General features: G+C 42.6%; 2 protein-coding genes across 6 annotated transcripts in view; both read right to left on the reverse strand.

Moving 5' to 3' along the window:
- Positions 1–3,608, reverse strand: part of Fam53b (family with sequence similarity 53 member B) — a 103,876-nt gene extending 100,268 nt beyond the window's left edge. The window contains exon 1 of one of the 4 annotated variants that reach the window (XM_021636548.2): positions 2,602–3,608. The gene's annotated coding sequence lies outside the window, so the exon portion shown is untranslated. The other 3 variants (XM_060381255.1, XM_021636549.2, XM_060381256.1) reach the window with 3 other exon arrangements.
- Positions 3,609–6,370: 2,762 nt separating this feature from the next.
- The window catches only part of Eef1akmt2 (EEF1A lysine methyltransferase 2), a 35,769-nt gene continuing 27,125 nt past the window's right edge, over positions 6,371–15,014 (reverse strand). Inside the window, exon 8 of one of the 2 annotated variants that reach the window (XM_060381276.1) lies at positions 6,371–6,392. In XM_060381276.1, the coding sequence (XP_060237259.1) occupies positions 6,386–6,392 (7 nt within the window). In that variant the 3' untranslated portion in view covers positions 6,371–6,385. The other variant, XM_060381277.1, reaches the window with a different exon arrangement.

The raw sequence follows: 15,014 nt of genomic DNA on the forward strand, positions 1-15,014 counted from the left end.
CGCCCGAACGCCACATCAACCGAGACAGTGGACCCAACCCTCAGCCCTCAGCGCTGGCTGGAGTGGAGTGGGTGAGAAGGGTGTGCATTTTAAAGAGCTCTGCAGGCACCAGATTGCTCCACAGTGTCCCCTGCTGACAGTATTTCAACATAGCTCCTTCCTGAAGGAGAGCAAAGCTAGGGGCCAGGCCAGCCTTTGCTAATCTCCCATCATGGGTGAGATACCAGCTCAAGCGACTCACTGAAAGCAAATCATCTTCTACAGAACTAAAGGATGGGGACCCTAGGGGATACCAATCAACATGGGACAAAAGAAAGAACAGAAGAGAGGGTGAGGAGAGATAGAGAGAGGAAAAGAGAGGGGGTAAGGAGAGATAGAGAGAGGGAAAGAGAGGGGGGGAGACAGAGACAGAGGCAAAGGCAGAGAGAGAGAAAGCCAGCCAGCCCAGGAAGAGCTTCCTGTAAGGCGTTCTTTGAGTGACCTTTTTAAGTACCTATCTAAAGCTCTTTCCATAACATACCTACTATGCTGAAAATAAAGGGGAGAAACTGATTAGGACCATTATCAATCAAAACAGTGAACTAATCCTGCCTTGAACAACCTTAAAGTCCACTTCTGCAGCAATCACATGGCCAGCTTTTCCAGAATGCTTGCTTTGGGCTAAAATGAACACACATCCAGCTGGTCTTCTAAGGGTTTGGAAAATAGCAAGTCCTTGAGGAGAGCTTTTCTGAACCGGTCTTAAGAGGATCTTGTTCCCTGTGTGGACATTTGGGAGAAACTCATAGGCATTCCCCAAGCCTCTTAGATTTCCTCCCTACCACAGCATCCCGAAGCTGGATCAGCTCACCCAAGTCTACAACTACAGTTACTAAACTTATGACACAAACCTTCTTTCACTAGCAGGGGCCTATCACCTGGAACAAGTTAGCTGTTTTCTGCTAACCTAGCACAGGGCAAGGGGAAAAATGTCTCCAGACCTTCACCTCACTGTCAAGACTGTAACTGAGATAAGTCCCCGCTAAGTGGACAAATTAAAATGAAACCAAAACCTGGCCCAGCCTGAAGAATGAGTTTCACGGGTGGGCAGGCTTCATTCTTCCCCCAGGGCCTCAAATCAAGTCGCATCTTTCTAAACTAGAGTCCAGGATTCAGCAAAAAGGGATTCCCCCTTCCAGGCGTAGAGACTGCTGGGAACACATATGCTAGCATGTCATTTGGAGGTCTACTAATATGCTGAAGGAGCACAAGACGTTTGCCTGGCTTCCTGGGCCAATAAACAATGCCATGCCAACTCTCGAAGCAGTCAACAGAAAACAGTCCCTTTTCTCCACCGTCCAACAATTCAACAAACATTTGTTCCTGTTGAACAACCATCCGCCTGGCCCCATCTGCACCAACTCCTGCGAGACAAGCACCGCGGCGACAGCCGTGGCGGCAGCACTACAAATGCCCTGCCCAGGGGCCAGGACCGGAATGCAACCCACGGCGGGGGCCACTTTCCCAACACCACAGAGTCCGGATCCTACCGTATGGAATACTCAAGAGTGTGGCCTATAGGAGGCAGAATCCCATTCACCAAATGCTGCAAAGAGCTTTTCTTTGTTCGCCATGGTACTAAGTACAGTACGTGTTAATGAACCCGGCGGTCAGAAGGAGCAAGCCTGGCATCAGGGGGCGTCCGAAGGCGAGGGTCCATAGCAAGCCTGCCCACGCAATTCCAGGGCCCTGTCCCATACCCCAAGCATTGTTCCCCTAGTCCTGGGGGTAGAAGACGAGCTGGGGGGGTGCACGAGAAAATACTTGGGGCAACTCAAACCACAGACCCTCTTCGGATTCTGGGTGTCCAAGTCTCGTTCGTCCCGGTTCCACCAAGAGTAACCCCTAGTTAGGAACCTGACTCCCACCGGCTCGCAAATCAAAGATTGGCACACACGCACACACACACAAAATGTGACTAGACTAGTACCCTGTGACGGACGGCCCTCTTCGCCATGTGCAAAAACCACGCCGGCACAGGAGACCCCCACTCCGCAAGCCCTGGCCGCGGCCACGCCGCCTGCTTCCCCTCCCGAGGCAGAGCGCCCTCTCACCCCCATCGACACCGCGCGGGCCAGTCGGGCAGCCTTGGAGTCGTCCCTGCGCGCCCGCATCCAGGGGGTGGCGGGTGTAAACTTCCGTGAACAAAAGAGTTGTCTGCAAACGATGCGGAACTTCGGGGCTCAGCGCCTCCGCTGCTGCACCGCTGGGGCTCAAGTTGAGCCTCGGAGAGGGAGGCTGCTCCGGACGCAGCCGTCTCCGCGGCCGCCCGCCTGGCCCTCGGAGCGCAGACTTTTCTGCAGCGCCAGGTTTGCTCTTCCCCCGCCCGCGCGCTGACAAGTCTCACGCCTGCACCAGGGCGAGCGAGACTAGGCGCCGGTAGAAACCACCCGACCCGCCGCCTAACAAGGAGAAAGGGGGGGAAGAAAGCTGGGAGCATTAAGGAAGAAAAGAGCGAGCGCAGCGCACGCGAGCCGGGCTTCCCCTGCCGGCGCCGGGGAGCACGCACCGAGCCCGCTCCGGACCAGCCCCCAGGCGCGGTCACCCGGCCGGGTCGCTTACTGTGCGCGCCGGACGCGGGCCGTCACTGCTAGCGCTCGCCAAGTCGTCCGGGCTGCTCGCCCGCGTCCGCCGTGCGCACGCTCTCCTGCCGGCGCCGAGCGCTTTGTACCGAGCCGCTCCAGAGGAGGAGGAAATCGACTTGTCACTTCCTGAACTGTTTGCAACTCGTCCCTTTAACCGGCCTCGGCCAGGCCGCCAGCGCCCGCCGTCGCCGCCGGGCCGCCCGACCGCGGCTGCGTGAACTCGGTGGCGCTGTGCGGGCGGCGTCGCGGCCGGGGCGCCCGGCGTGCTGCTACGAGGTGCAGTGCGCGCAGCCGCCGGTGGGCGGGGAGTTGGGAGGGGGGCTAGCGGCGCGCCTCCGGCTGCCGGGTGTCCAGCGAACCCGCACCGCGCGCCCCTCACCCCTAGAGGCCCGGCCCGCGAGAAGTAGCCCCGCACAAGTCAGGACCGAAACCCAGGCCTCGTGGGCTTCGGACGGCCAGCTTCCGGGTTAGGCTTTGCAGTTTAAAAGAAATGATCCTATCTGCGGCGAACATGACCACAAGGGGGTGGGGAGGAAAGCCTGGAGCGGCCACACTTTCGGATAATAAAGCACTGTTCCTGACTCTGGTGCGATCGAAATAGAGGAATTTGTACTTCAGATGCCACATCCAAAATACATGCAACTGGGGAAGGAGGGATTTGCGGTTGCTAAGCAGAGGCAGGGCATGTTTAGTTCTGTAACTTAGGATGTTGACTTAAGTGCAGGAATGTAACCCTGATAGAAGAAGCAGAGTATTTTCATTGTGCGGCTCACCTGGGGGAGGGGACTACGTTCCTTGTGAAATGAAGCCCTAGAGTTCCCATCACTCCTTCCTGCTGATGTGTGTCATTAACCTTGATCCAAAGAGGGATTTTTAGTTCTGGGTTGTTTTTTTTTTAAGTCCTTATGCCTGTTTTGTGTTCTCCTTTGCCAAAAAAACAAAACACCTCATTACTGTACATGGATTGTGTCTGTGCCGTTTGAATGGTTCTATTCATAAATCAGGAAACTTTTCTGTTGCTTCGAGGAACATTTAATTGGTTTTAATCCAATGTTGCAATCCCAGTATCAAACATAAATGAACAATTAACTTTTTGAGTTTGTGTGCACTTGGGAAACTTATATTTCATGGCTATTGCTGAAATATTTCGGTTTGTCACTGGACCTATTCTTTTCAGAAAAGCATGAGCTAACTTCTTTCACACTGACCACAGTTCATGCCAGAGGTTCTGCCATGAGATTAAGATTGCTCATCAGAAGAAAGAATGTCTGTTCACCTCAGAGAGATGATGTGATAGTAGATTACCCTAAAGAAGTCAAAGTGTGCTAATACACAGAATACAAAGATGCTTACATCCATAATACTTTATTACTTCCTTTAAAAAAAAGTGTTAAGGGCCATAAGAACCTCATAGTCTGTCAAAAGGAGGCTCTAGGGGAAAGCAGAGGCTGCTATAATACACTTAAGGTCGTTTCCGAAAAGCCACCTTATCACAGCACTATCACCTTAGCCTCCAAACACTGTAAGACTAGAATTTAATGCACTAACTTTTTATTGGGAGGCCTAGAGTGACTCCTGCTGGCAAACATTCCGTTTATCCCTGCAATTACTAGTTCATCAGGTCAACTTAAAAAAAAATCAAGATGCCAGGGGTCCTACGCCTGGAAACAATTATTGTAACCATTATTCTTGTTGCTTTCAGGACCATGTTAGTCTCATGAAATTCCAAAGATGGGGGTTATGGGCTCCTTTGCTCTAACACCTTTTCCAACCCTAAACAGCCTGTTTTTCTGGTTCTTAGCCTTTCTTGACCTTGCCTAGGACTAAAGTTCCTGCTTAAGGAGCTGAGCTAACCAATGGAGTTGTCTAAATCTGAATCTTCAAGTCTAAAAAGTCCTACACATTAAGGCTTATGTCAGTCCTCTATAAAGGTTATCATACCTTTGCTTCTTAATGCTAAATGTGATGGCTCTTTATAAAATCCTGTCCACCAGGTTGTTGTATTAAAGTTTTGTTAAATTCAAAATAGCTACAAACCCAGTCAGCTGAATGTTAAGAATGGGTAAACAGCAACGGGAAGAGGGAGGGGGCTCAACTGTCTACCTTTGTTCATGCCTAAACGATCAACCAAATCAGAACCAGATTTACAATACAACCAGACACCTAAACACAAATCACAGGCCAATTCAGAAATAAACCCACAAATCTAAAAAAATGACCACTTGTAACTCTGCCATTATCCTCAATAAATACAAACCTGATTAGGACCATGCAACACCCCGGAAAGTATAAAATTCAGGGATTACTTAGTCTCTTCCTCTAAAACCAATCTGAGACCCAGGGATAAGGAATACTGGTTCTTTTGGCTTTCCCCCAAAAGGAGGACTAGCAAATTGAGGGCTGCTTGTGTGCACAGTATGCATCACGTATCCTTCGCTGAGTATCACTGTTACAGCTCCCCAATTCCAAGCTCTTAAGCAACAGGAGACAATAAGGGTGTATTTTATTAAGAAAGGGTGTAACCAACTATAACTTGTATCAACAAGTTAATGAAGTGTTCACCTAAGTACATCTATGGAGAGGAGGGTAAAGGTTGCTTTTGATATGCACTAAGGAGTGTCTAAAGCAGTTAGTGGGTGTTTTATTTTTATGCCTTTAGAACCAGATCAATGTGATGTTCAAACAATAAAGAGCTAAGCTTTGAAGTTTGAGTCGGTGCCAGTAAATGCTCAGTACCTATGTCTAAAAGCACACCACTAAAAAACTGTAAGAGAATGACCATAGGAATTCATCTAGACTAACAAAGTGAGCTAAACAAATGTCAGACATGTTAGACACTGGGCCCAAGAGCAGTATGCAGATGCTTGTATACCAACCCCTTCATTCAGCTTCTAAAAGCCACTGCGCCTCTTTGTCACACTGTTGTATTAAAAGCCAGTCACTCACATTTCACAGTGTTCTTTCTACATCTGAAAAGACCTTTTTTTTTTTTTTTTTCCAAGCAAAACCTTTTAAAATTGCTTATAACAGATTATGGGAAGACAGACATCACTAAATCTACCTGAAATGTTTTCAAAGGAATTGGCTACTGAAAGCAAGTAGATGGAATATATTTCTTTGGAAAATATGTAAAGTTTGTGGGCAAAGTTAGAGGCCAAAACTCTGAGCATTGGGCAATTCCCATATGTGGATCTTAGAAAAATTCTACAATTTTTCCCACATCCACACTGAATTACAACTAATGCCCATGTTCTAATACATTAATTCTTTTGTTCTTTCCTTTGCTTTTTATCCACCAAGGAAAATAAGTTACAAATCTAGGGCTGTAACATATGTATGCTAGATATATAAAAGACATGCTATTTTAACCTATTTATTAGAAGCATTTTGATTCTTAAAAGAAAAAAGTTTTATTTTTTATCAAAAATAATCCAATTTTTTTTTTCATTGAAAAATAACCACAGTGGTGAATTTAATGATACCAATCTCACTCCTTTGACATAAAATAAGAGTTGAAAGCAGCTTGGAAAGGAACGACTATTGAAATCTGCACTTGTAGAGCAGTGCTGCTTTGTAACCGAATGTCTAGCACCATTGAGGAACGAAAGCATGCCAGCTGGGACAGCATTGTGCACCACAAAGTGTGGGTTGTGAGCCTCTGTCCTGAGCACAAACCCTGGCTTCCAAGTTGGCAGGTGCTGAAAACACAGCAAATGTCACGCTTGCAACTCACCAGATAGAAGACCTCCGGGTAAAGCAAGCTAAAAACTAAAAAGAACAGAGTAGGAGTTAAAACTTGAAAATTGAATTTGGTAGTAACTTTTTTTTTTAAGTTCCTAGTGACTATTATTACTACGTGCCGTAAGAAAACATAGGAATGAAAAATAGGCATTGAAGCTTAGTCGCAGTAAATAAAAGGGAAAAAAATATAATAAAGGCATTCAATTAATTGCATACGGAAACGTACTAAGCGAATCTTACTATTCTAATACTAAGCTTTAAAAACAAAACCTCGGGGGCTGGAGAGATTACTCAGCAGGTTAGTGCACGTATTGTTATTGCAGAGGACCTGGGACTCCCAGAATTTAATGGTAGCTCACACCATCCATTAACTCCAGTTCCAGGGGATCTGATGCCCTCTTCTGGCCTCTACAGGTACCAAGCACACATGTAGTGCACACACATACACACAGGCAAAATATTCATAATACAGACATAAATAATTGTAAAAAAAAATTAACAAAAGCATACCCTCTGATGTATTTGTGATAGCAATGGATGTAGACTTGAATGTCATTACAACACAACTAGCCATCTACAAGTTTGCCTGATACTCCATCAAAAACATAGCTGAAAACAAGGGCACAGTTATTTTCATATTGCTTTGTTTAATTTAGAAAACATTTCAACTGTATTCCCAAACTATATTCATGTTCTGTTTTCAAGTTTAAAAAAAAAAAACACATCAAGTTTTTCTTTAAAATTCATTTAGTATTTGCAAATCAAACCCAAACTATTTTTATTTCTGTTGAGCATCCACCATATAAGTCACTGCCTCAAGGCAAACCTATTTTACTTTAGCCTTGTGAATCTCTTCACTCTCTTCAGAGTCTGTCAATCTGTTGTATCTAAGAGCTAAGGTCTTTTGTTTTAACCCATGCCTGGGTCTTTTTCTTCCCTGCCAGTTTTGCATGAGGTCTCCTGCAGCTGTAGTTTAACCACAAGCATAAAGGGATAGACATGGCTGTTGTGGGGAGGGGATTAGCTTCAGTGGTAGAGTGTTTGACAAGCACACATGAACTCCTAGTTCAACCTGCAAGATCAGGAGTGGGGACTCTTGATAGCAATGGGAAGTTCACTGCCTATTTTAAAGAATTAATTTCTAGGTCAGGGATAAAAGAATAAAAATTCTCAAAACTTGGTAAAAGCCAGGTTAGTCATTCTTTGCTCTGTTAAACCACCTTGATTACAGTCTGTTCTAGAAAGATCTCAGACTTTATCAAAATTTCTTTAAAATGGTACAAATTCTTTCTGTGAATAGTAGCAATTGCCTGTAATCCTAGCATATGGAAAGGTGAGGCAGCAAGAACTACAGTGAAGCTTAGGAAAAAAAAAAAACAAATACAATAAAGGTTCAAAACCTTTTTTACAATTTACTACACAAGCCTGTAATTCCAGCTTTAGACAGGCAGAAGCAGGAGGCTCTCTGTGAGTTTGAGGCCAGTCCAACATATATAGTGAATTCTAAGCAGTCAGAACTACATAGCAAGAGTTGAGCTCACGCAGGGGTGTTAACCAAAACGATCTGAAATTTCTTGGGATCAACTAGGAAAAGCATCAGGGCTGGGGTCTGACTGTTCTATATTCATGCTTGGCACTCCGAGAAATTCACTTAACCATCAGTAAGAAGGCTGAAGACATGCTTTCTAGATTAGCATAACAAGTGGTTCACTGTGCCCTCACACACTTTACTGTCAGTTCTACCATAAACTCAGAATCAACTGGATAAACTATTACTCAACATCAAACAATATAAATGGCAATTAACTCACGTTACAGCAGGGAAAGAAATGTGACTCAAGTCAAAGAAATCAAACCTGGATGATACAGAGTAGAAACTAGCTATAACATGTCAGTCCACTGCTTCTTAAGTAGCCAGTAAAATCAAAATCCAACCCTATTTTCATCAGCCTCAGCGCAACTGGGTCACTGCTCCGTGATCTTGCATCCCTGTTTGATAGACCCTGGAATCATGCCGTGGCTCAGAGCTAATGAATGGTAACCTTGCCCATGTTTTCAATTCAAATACATCCACATTAACATTTTCACCTCCACATCTACATTCTTACCATTTATTACTATGCAAAAAGATCATGTTCTCAATCTGAAAGGTATTCTTTCATACACTCTGAAACACAGGAAAACATATGAAAATCCAGCATCATGGCATCTATTCTTCATTCCTTTACTAAGTGAAAAGGTGCTGTTTTGAAAAGTGCACCCGTTACAGATGCGCTCTCTCTCACTCAACAATACAAGTATCTTTCTATGGCACTAAATACATTAACTTGGTAGCACTGCAGGGTGGAATCCTGAACAGTTTACCTTTCAGTTCTAGGAGGAAAGAATATTTATCTGACACTAAGCTGCTTTCTGTGTATCTCTGCAATATTCACAGCCCTGTTGAATAGAGTCCACACCTGATTCTCTCTCCACCTATCAAGCTGCTTCAAAGAAATCGACAGAAAGTAAAGCAGCCTTAACAAGTATTATGTTAGGTAATCTGCTAGTGCCTTTAACAAAGTTCAATTTCTGAGCTGAGATGGGCTCAGTGGTAGAATGCTTGCCTCACATGTTCAAAGCCCTAGGGCTTATATCACAGCACCACCAAAACAAAAAGGCAAAACAGAACAAAAAACAAACCCTTTTTCATCAGCAGGATAAATACTTACAGATCAAACTGATTGGCTGTCAAGGCAGGGGGTACAAAAGGACAGACCCACAAATTAGACTCAAGTAGTCTCTGTGAGGCACATGAGAAGCATCTCAAAGCCTAAGGCTTGAGAGTGACAAAGTGGTTCAGCTGGGAGTACTCTGTTGCATGTATCTGGGGCACAGAAGAAATAGAGGAAGATTCTTTATAGTATCATGATTGTTCATTTGACCTTAATCTTATCTTTCTACATGTAAGATGGAAGCAGACTAAATAAAAGGCGTAAATTTCTGAATTTATTGGTCATCTTTATGGTCAAATGAATACAATCAGACATGTATCAGAAAAAAAAAAATCAGTCACCAGGCACAAGGTTTTTCAGATTTAAAAATACTCATTTGCTTCAAATATTTTATTATAGGTACATATACATCTTTTTAATATACAAATACCTTAGTTTAAGAGCCATCAAGTTACCCAACAGCTGACACTTAGCAAATGGAGTGTGTAATGCCTCATATATACTAGAAACCTATTTTTTAGGCATTGTTCAGTAAGTCTCAATTTTCAGAAATTTTTGCTGGTTCCTGCCCCAAAACCATACAGTGAAGCCCTAAGCCCCAATGCAGCAGTATTTGCAGATGAGGCCTTTATGGGATTATCAGTGTCAGGAGAGGTTGTGGAATCAGGGCCCTCACATGGAGGCCCCTGAGAGTTTGTGTGTTTGTTCTCCTTTACCTTTTCTTCCCCAACACTCACAAAGAGGTGATGTGAACACACAACTGGCAGCCACCTAAAAGCCAAGGAATGAGGCTTTAAAATAAAACATAACTAGGGACAAGCATGGTGATAGACAGTGGGTATAGGTGCCTGCCACCAAGCCTGCCAATCTGAATCCAATCCTGAAGACCCACATGGTAGAAGGAAGAACTAAGTTCACAAGTTATTTCTGACCTCTACATGTGTGCCACACACATAAAAATAAATAAATAAATAAATGTTTAAAAAATAGTGATGACGATACTCTACCAGCACTTTGTTCTTGGAATTCTAGCTTTCAGATCTCTGAAAAAAAAAAAGCCTGCAGTTTATGCCACCCAGTTTATAGCAGTATGGTATCTGAGCTGCATGGGTAAAGGAACTTTGGTTCAATGGGGAAAGGTTCCTAACACCAACCCCAGTGACCTGAGTTTGATCTCTGGGACCCACATAGTAGAAAGTTATCCTGGAAGTTATCCTAAGCTCCACACACTTGCCACAGTACATTCACTTGGACATATATGTACATGCATGCACCAAATAAACATATGTATTCACGTGTATTCTTTTGATTAAAGTTTACCTATTGAATAGCCATGATTTACGGAGAGGAAAGGAAAGTGGTTTCTGTAGGTCTGATCCCTTTGAAACTTACTCTACCATGTACAAATTCACTTACTGACTTTGTGGTGCTGGAGGTAAAATCCAGGACCTTAAACATGCCCGACAAGAACTCTACCAATAAGCTGTACTCCTAGTGCACTTAAACAGATTTTAAACACAAACCGTCTGCGACTATTCAACACGAGGAACCAAGACAAGTTAACTAAATTTCAAATTCAAAACTAAGCTATTTCATTTGTTGCAAACCATTACTCAAAAAGAATTAACAAGATGATCTCTTTTGTTTATGTAGCAGCTTTACTATAGGAGCATCCCATCTGCGTCTCACTAAATGAACAGCTTCATAATGAGGTAAGATACTTTTAGTTTAATCTAGTTAATTACTTTTTAATTAAACAATAATCATAATAATTGGCACAACTATAAGTCTATGTGGGACTTCATTCTACCTCTTAAGCAAAGTATATTACCAAGTATTTGACCCAAGAAGCTCTCTACACAGAATCAGAAATTTCCTTCTAAGCCTGCTGTGGAATGTGAGGTGATAAACACCTCAAAACTGCGGCTTACTTCTAAAAATACTTACTTCTCAAAAATAACAAATATTACTCTCGTTTACACAACAGCATAACAGCAGGTTCACTGAAATACCTCAGATGTATCAATTATAATCAAACAAGTGTATGTTATCCCTCACAACTCTAGGCTTCCCTTACAAAGCTTGTTCATGACTCTCTAACTCAAACAACAGGATACTCTATTAAATATCATTCTATAATTTTCCCCATTCCAACTCCAATGAGGCTTCTACAGAAGACACGGAAGGAAAACCTAATTACCATTGCTTCAGAGCATCTAAATTTATATCCTCAGCAAATCAACAGATTAAGGGCTAGATGCTGTCACAGAAAGGCAGGCGGATATGGAATATAAACTACTCTTTCCTCCACTCTTCCTCCCTGTGCCCCGCCTTTCCAAGTTCCATGGTTGGAAATCATCCTAATATTTTTTTTTAGCCAGGATGTACTAAAATTAGACGGGAACAAAGGCTGACATTTTCATATTAGCAAGGGGTTAGGAAGCAAACCCAAACTTGAAGCACCCACACTCATCTGCATTTAGCCTCTTCCTCACAAGTCTGTCCTTCCTAAAGCAGCAAAAAAGGCAATAGCAAGAAACAGCCCAGGTCAGTTTCTACTCTGCCAGTGTCCCTGACAACAAACCGCTTCATCTACAGTGCATTAGTGAACACCCCTAGTCAACTGAAGCATTTCATACTTCTTTCTAAACTACTCCGGTAATATCTAGGATATGTAATTGCTGAATCATGTGTCAATGCTTATGGTTTGGGGGAATGGAGAGATTAAACTCACTCTTTTTTTTTGGGGGGGGTCCTAGACAGGGTTTTTCTCTGTAGCCTTGGCTGTTCCAGACTCACTTTGTAGACCAGGCTGGCCTTGAACTCACAGTGAGCTGCCTGCCTCTGCCTCCCAGAGTGCTGGGATTAAAGGCACCTGGCTAGAATCGCTCTTTAAAGATCTTTGAAACACAATACACAATAAAGATTAGTCACAGAAATGTTTATCATTTGCTGATACAGTAATAACAACAACATGTAAAACTATAAAGCAGGGGCTGGAAAAGTGGCTCACCAGCTAAGAGCACTTGCTCCTCTTCCAGAGATTTGGTTCCATGCACCCTCATCAGGCAGCTCACAACTGCCTGTAACTCCAGTTCCAAGATATCCAACACTTTCTTTTGACCTACACAGGCACTCGACCAAATGGCATGTCACACAAATAATAAATTTAAAAGTTTCTTTTAAAAATATTCCATTTCTATAGGAAAACAGTTTCCTCTAAATAATGAAAGCTGTAGATCTGGGGGGTTTATGGCTTGCTCTAGAAAGCTAGGCAGTAATTTACAAACACTTTAAGATACAATGGATTGCCTAGTTTTCAATCTTTCTCACAACAGTATCAGCGTGACAAAAGTACTTTCTATCAGGACATTCTACATCCTTTTTTTTAAGTCCTACTCCACAAACACAGAATACTGATGCTTTTCATGTCTTAGGAATTATTCCTATTCTTTTAATTTGGCTTCCCTGGACCTAAGCTACAAGTCCACAGAGCTTCAGCTTAAATTTCTACTAGAGAAGCCCTTTTAATATGAGTCTAACTCACTGTGTTATAAAGATTTTTAAAAACTTGGTAAGTACCCACTCAAACTCTCTTTCTTTCCTGATTACTAGAGCCCATCTTGACATCTAAGCTGGAAATGAATGATCTTTCAACAACACTCCAGGGATTTTGCTAAGGTCATTTTCAATCATTCACTGGGCTTGATACCCAGTGCTTTTCAGAGTTCCATTGTAGAGCTGGTTTTATTCAGCATTTCTGTAGCCTGTGGGCTTGGGTATTTATCTACTCAATGTTGAGTTTCATTTCTATGGCCCTAACATAGGAATCCATCAATTGACCAAAGAATTCCAAACTATTCCTTTACTTTCTAACAAATTGCATGGTGTGTATGAAGAATAAATTAGCATTAATTTTCCTCCATTAACTGTTAATAAGACATGTTCCTGTATTCTCCTTTCATCTAAGAATATCTCTGTTTCCTGTCTACCCAAAAGAAATGATAAGGATTTTCTAATTTTCTCCCCAGTACATCTTTAAATTTACTGTGTTCCTTGCTTCCCACAATCAAGCTCTAAGTTGTGGCAGATTTCTTCCAGAAAAATATACTGGACAAGAATCCTTTCAGAGGCCATCCATACCACCTACAATTAGCTGGAGTGGTTACTCTGTGCAATTCAAGACACTTGGTCTCTTGCCCTGAAAGCTGAGCACTGTTTCTGCAGCAGATAGGTCCTAGCTCACAGAGACAAAAATAGGAACTCAAAACTCAGATTTCTCCCCTAGAGACAAACTAACTGTTCATATTTGTTCTTATTTTCAATGTAGGTTACCAGACAGAGATAAATTCAGGCACATTCATACATATATGCATATATAGATACAATCTACAAGATGAAATTGATTAGGTTTGAGCAGGGTTAGGATGGTGAACTCCTACAATCCCAACACAGGAGATAGAGGCAAAAAGATCAAGGATCAGAGTTCAGGGCTATCCTCAGCTGCAATACAAGGTCAAAGCCTGCCTAGATTACAGGAGACCTTATCTAAAGAAAGAAGGAATGAAGGAACAAAGGAAAAAAAGGGGGAAGTGGGGGAGGAAAGAGAGAAGAAGAAAGAGAGAGAGGAAGGGAGGGAGGAGAAGGGAAGGGAAGAAAAACAAAATCAAACAATCGTATCTCAAAAGTTCTCTGGAGCAGAGTGCTGTATAAAGAAATAAATAAACAAGCAAACAAACAAAAGTTCTCTGGATGAGAATGAACCCCATCATCATGAAATGTTACACTGTGGTGTTACAGAAATTTTAACAATTTATGAGATATTAAAGTCTATTATATATGTTTGGCTCCCTTCTTTTCTCAAACAGAAGGTTGCATGCATACTGGAGATGAATAAAAAGAAGAACAAGCTTGTTGCTACTACAATGGGGAAAAAAAAAGTTTAATTTGTATTTATTTTAAAATGGCTTAGTGGCTGCCAAAACTAGTGTCAGGTTTGAATCACAGCCCTAAGTGCCAATCCCTGAAAGAAACTCTAACTTGTACAGTTGGGTTAAAACAAATGTTGTAAAAACTTTGTTTGTTAAGTGGTGGAGCCTGACCTCACCATTCACCCGCGATTCCCTATGGACCCTCAGACTTCCTGTGAACCTGTGCTTCCTACAGCCACCCCTTGTTGTGCTGAAGCAGCTTCACCAGAAAAAGCCTCAGTTCTTGTTTGCATTTCAAACAAGTTTCCTCAGAATATCTTTTGATTAAATGAAATTATGATTCCAGTTTCTTCTCCACAGAACAGTCATGTGCTGCTCCTGTTTTGAAACATTTCATTCATGTGCCCACAGACTTATAAGAGTTAACAATACTAAGACTTAAAATAAAGTATTTTATAGCTTATTTCATTATCTTTGGGATATTTCATAACTAGGCTTTTAATAATTTGGTATTATCTGGAAATACTAATTTCTTCTCCTCTTCCTCCTCTTCTTTTTGGTTTTTCAAGACAGGGTTTCTCTGTGTGTAGCCCTGGCTGTCCCAGACTTGCTTTGAAGACCAGGCTGGCCTTGAACTCACAGAGATCAGCCCACCTCTGCCTCCCAAGTGCTGGGATTAAAGGCCTGTACCACTTCCCTAGATGAAAATACTAATTTCTCATTAGAAAATACTAATTTCTTTCCTGTCTGAAAATACTAATTTCAGACCTTCTATTTATTCTGATTTCAATCCTTAAAGGGATTAAAATCCCTTCTAGCAAGATTAAAGTGCTAAGAAAAAAATGACAAGTTTTTGTTTTTGTTTTTAACCTTATCAAGAGCTCCACAATGGAAAAAGCAAAAGTTGTGAACTGAACCAATACACCCCACACAGGGGCTCCATCAACTTTAATAGCCACATACCAAGCTATCTGTGAGTTAGAGTCGGCTTGCTCCACAGAAAG

This window comes from Meriones unguiculatus, chromosome 1, assembly GCF_030254825.1.
Source record: "Meriones unguiculatus strain TT.TT164.6M chromosome 1, Bangor_MerUng_6.1, whole genome shotgun sequence".
In the NCBI taxonomy this organism is placed as follows: Eukaryota; Metazoa; Chordata; class Mammalia; order Rodentia; family Muridae; genus Meriones; species Meriones unguiculatus.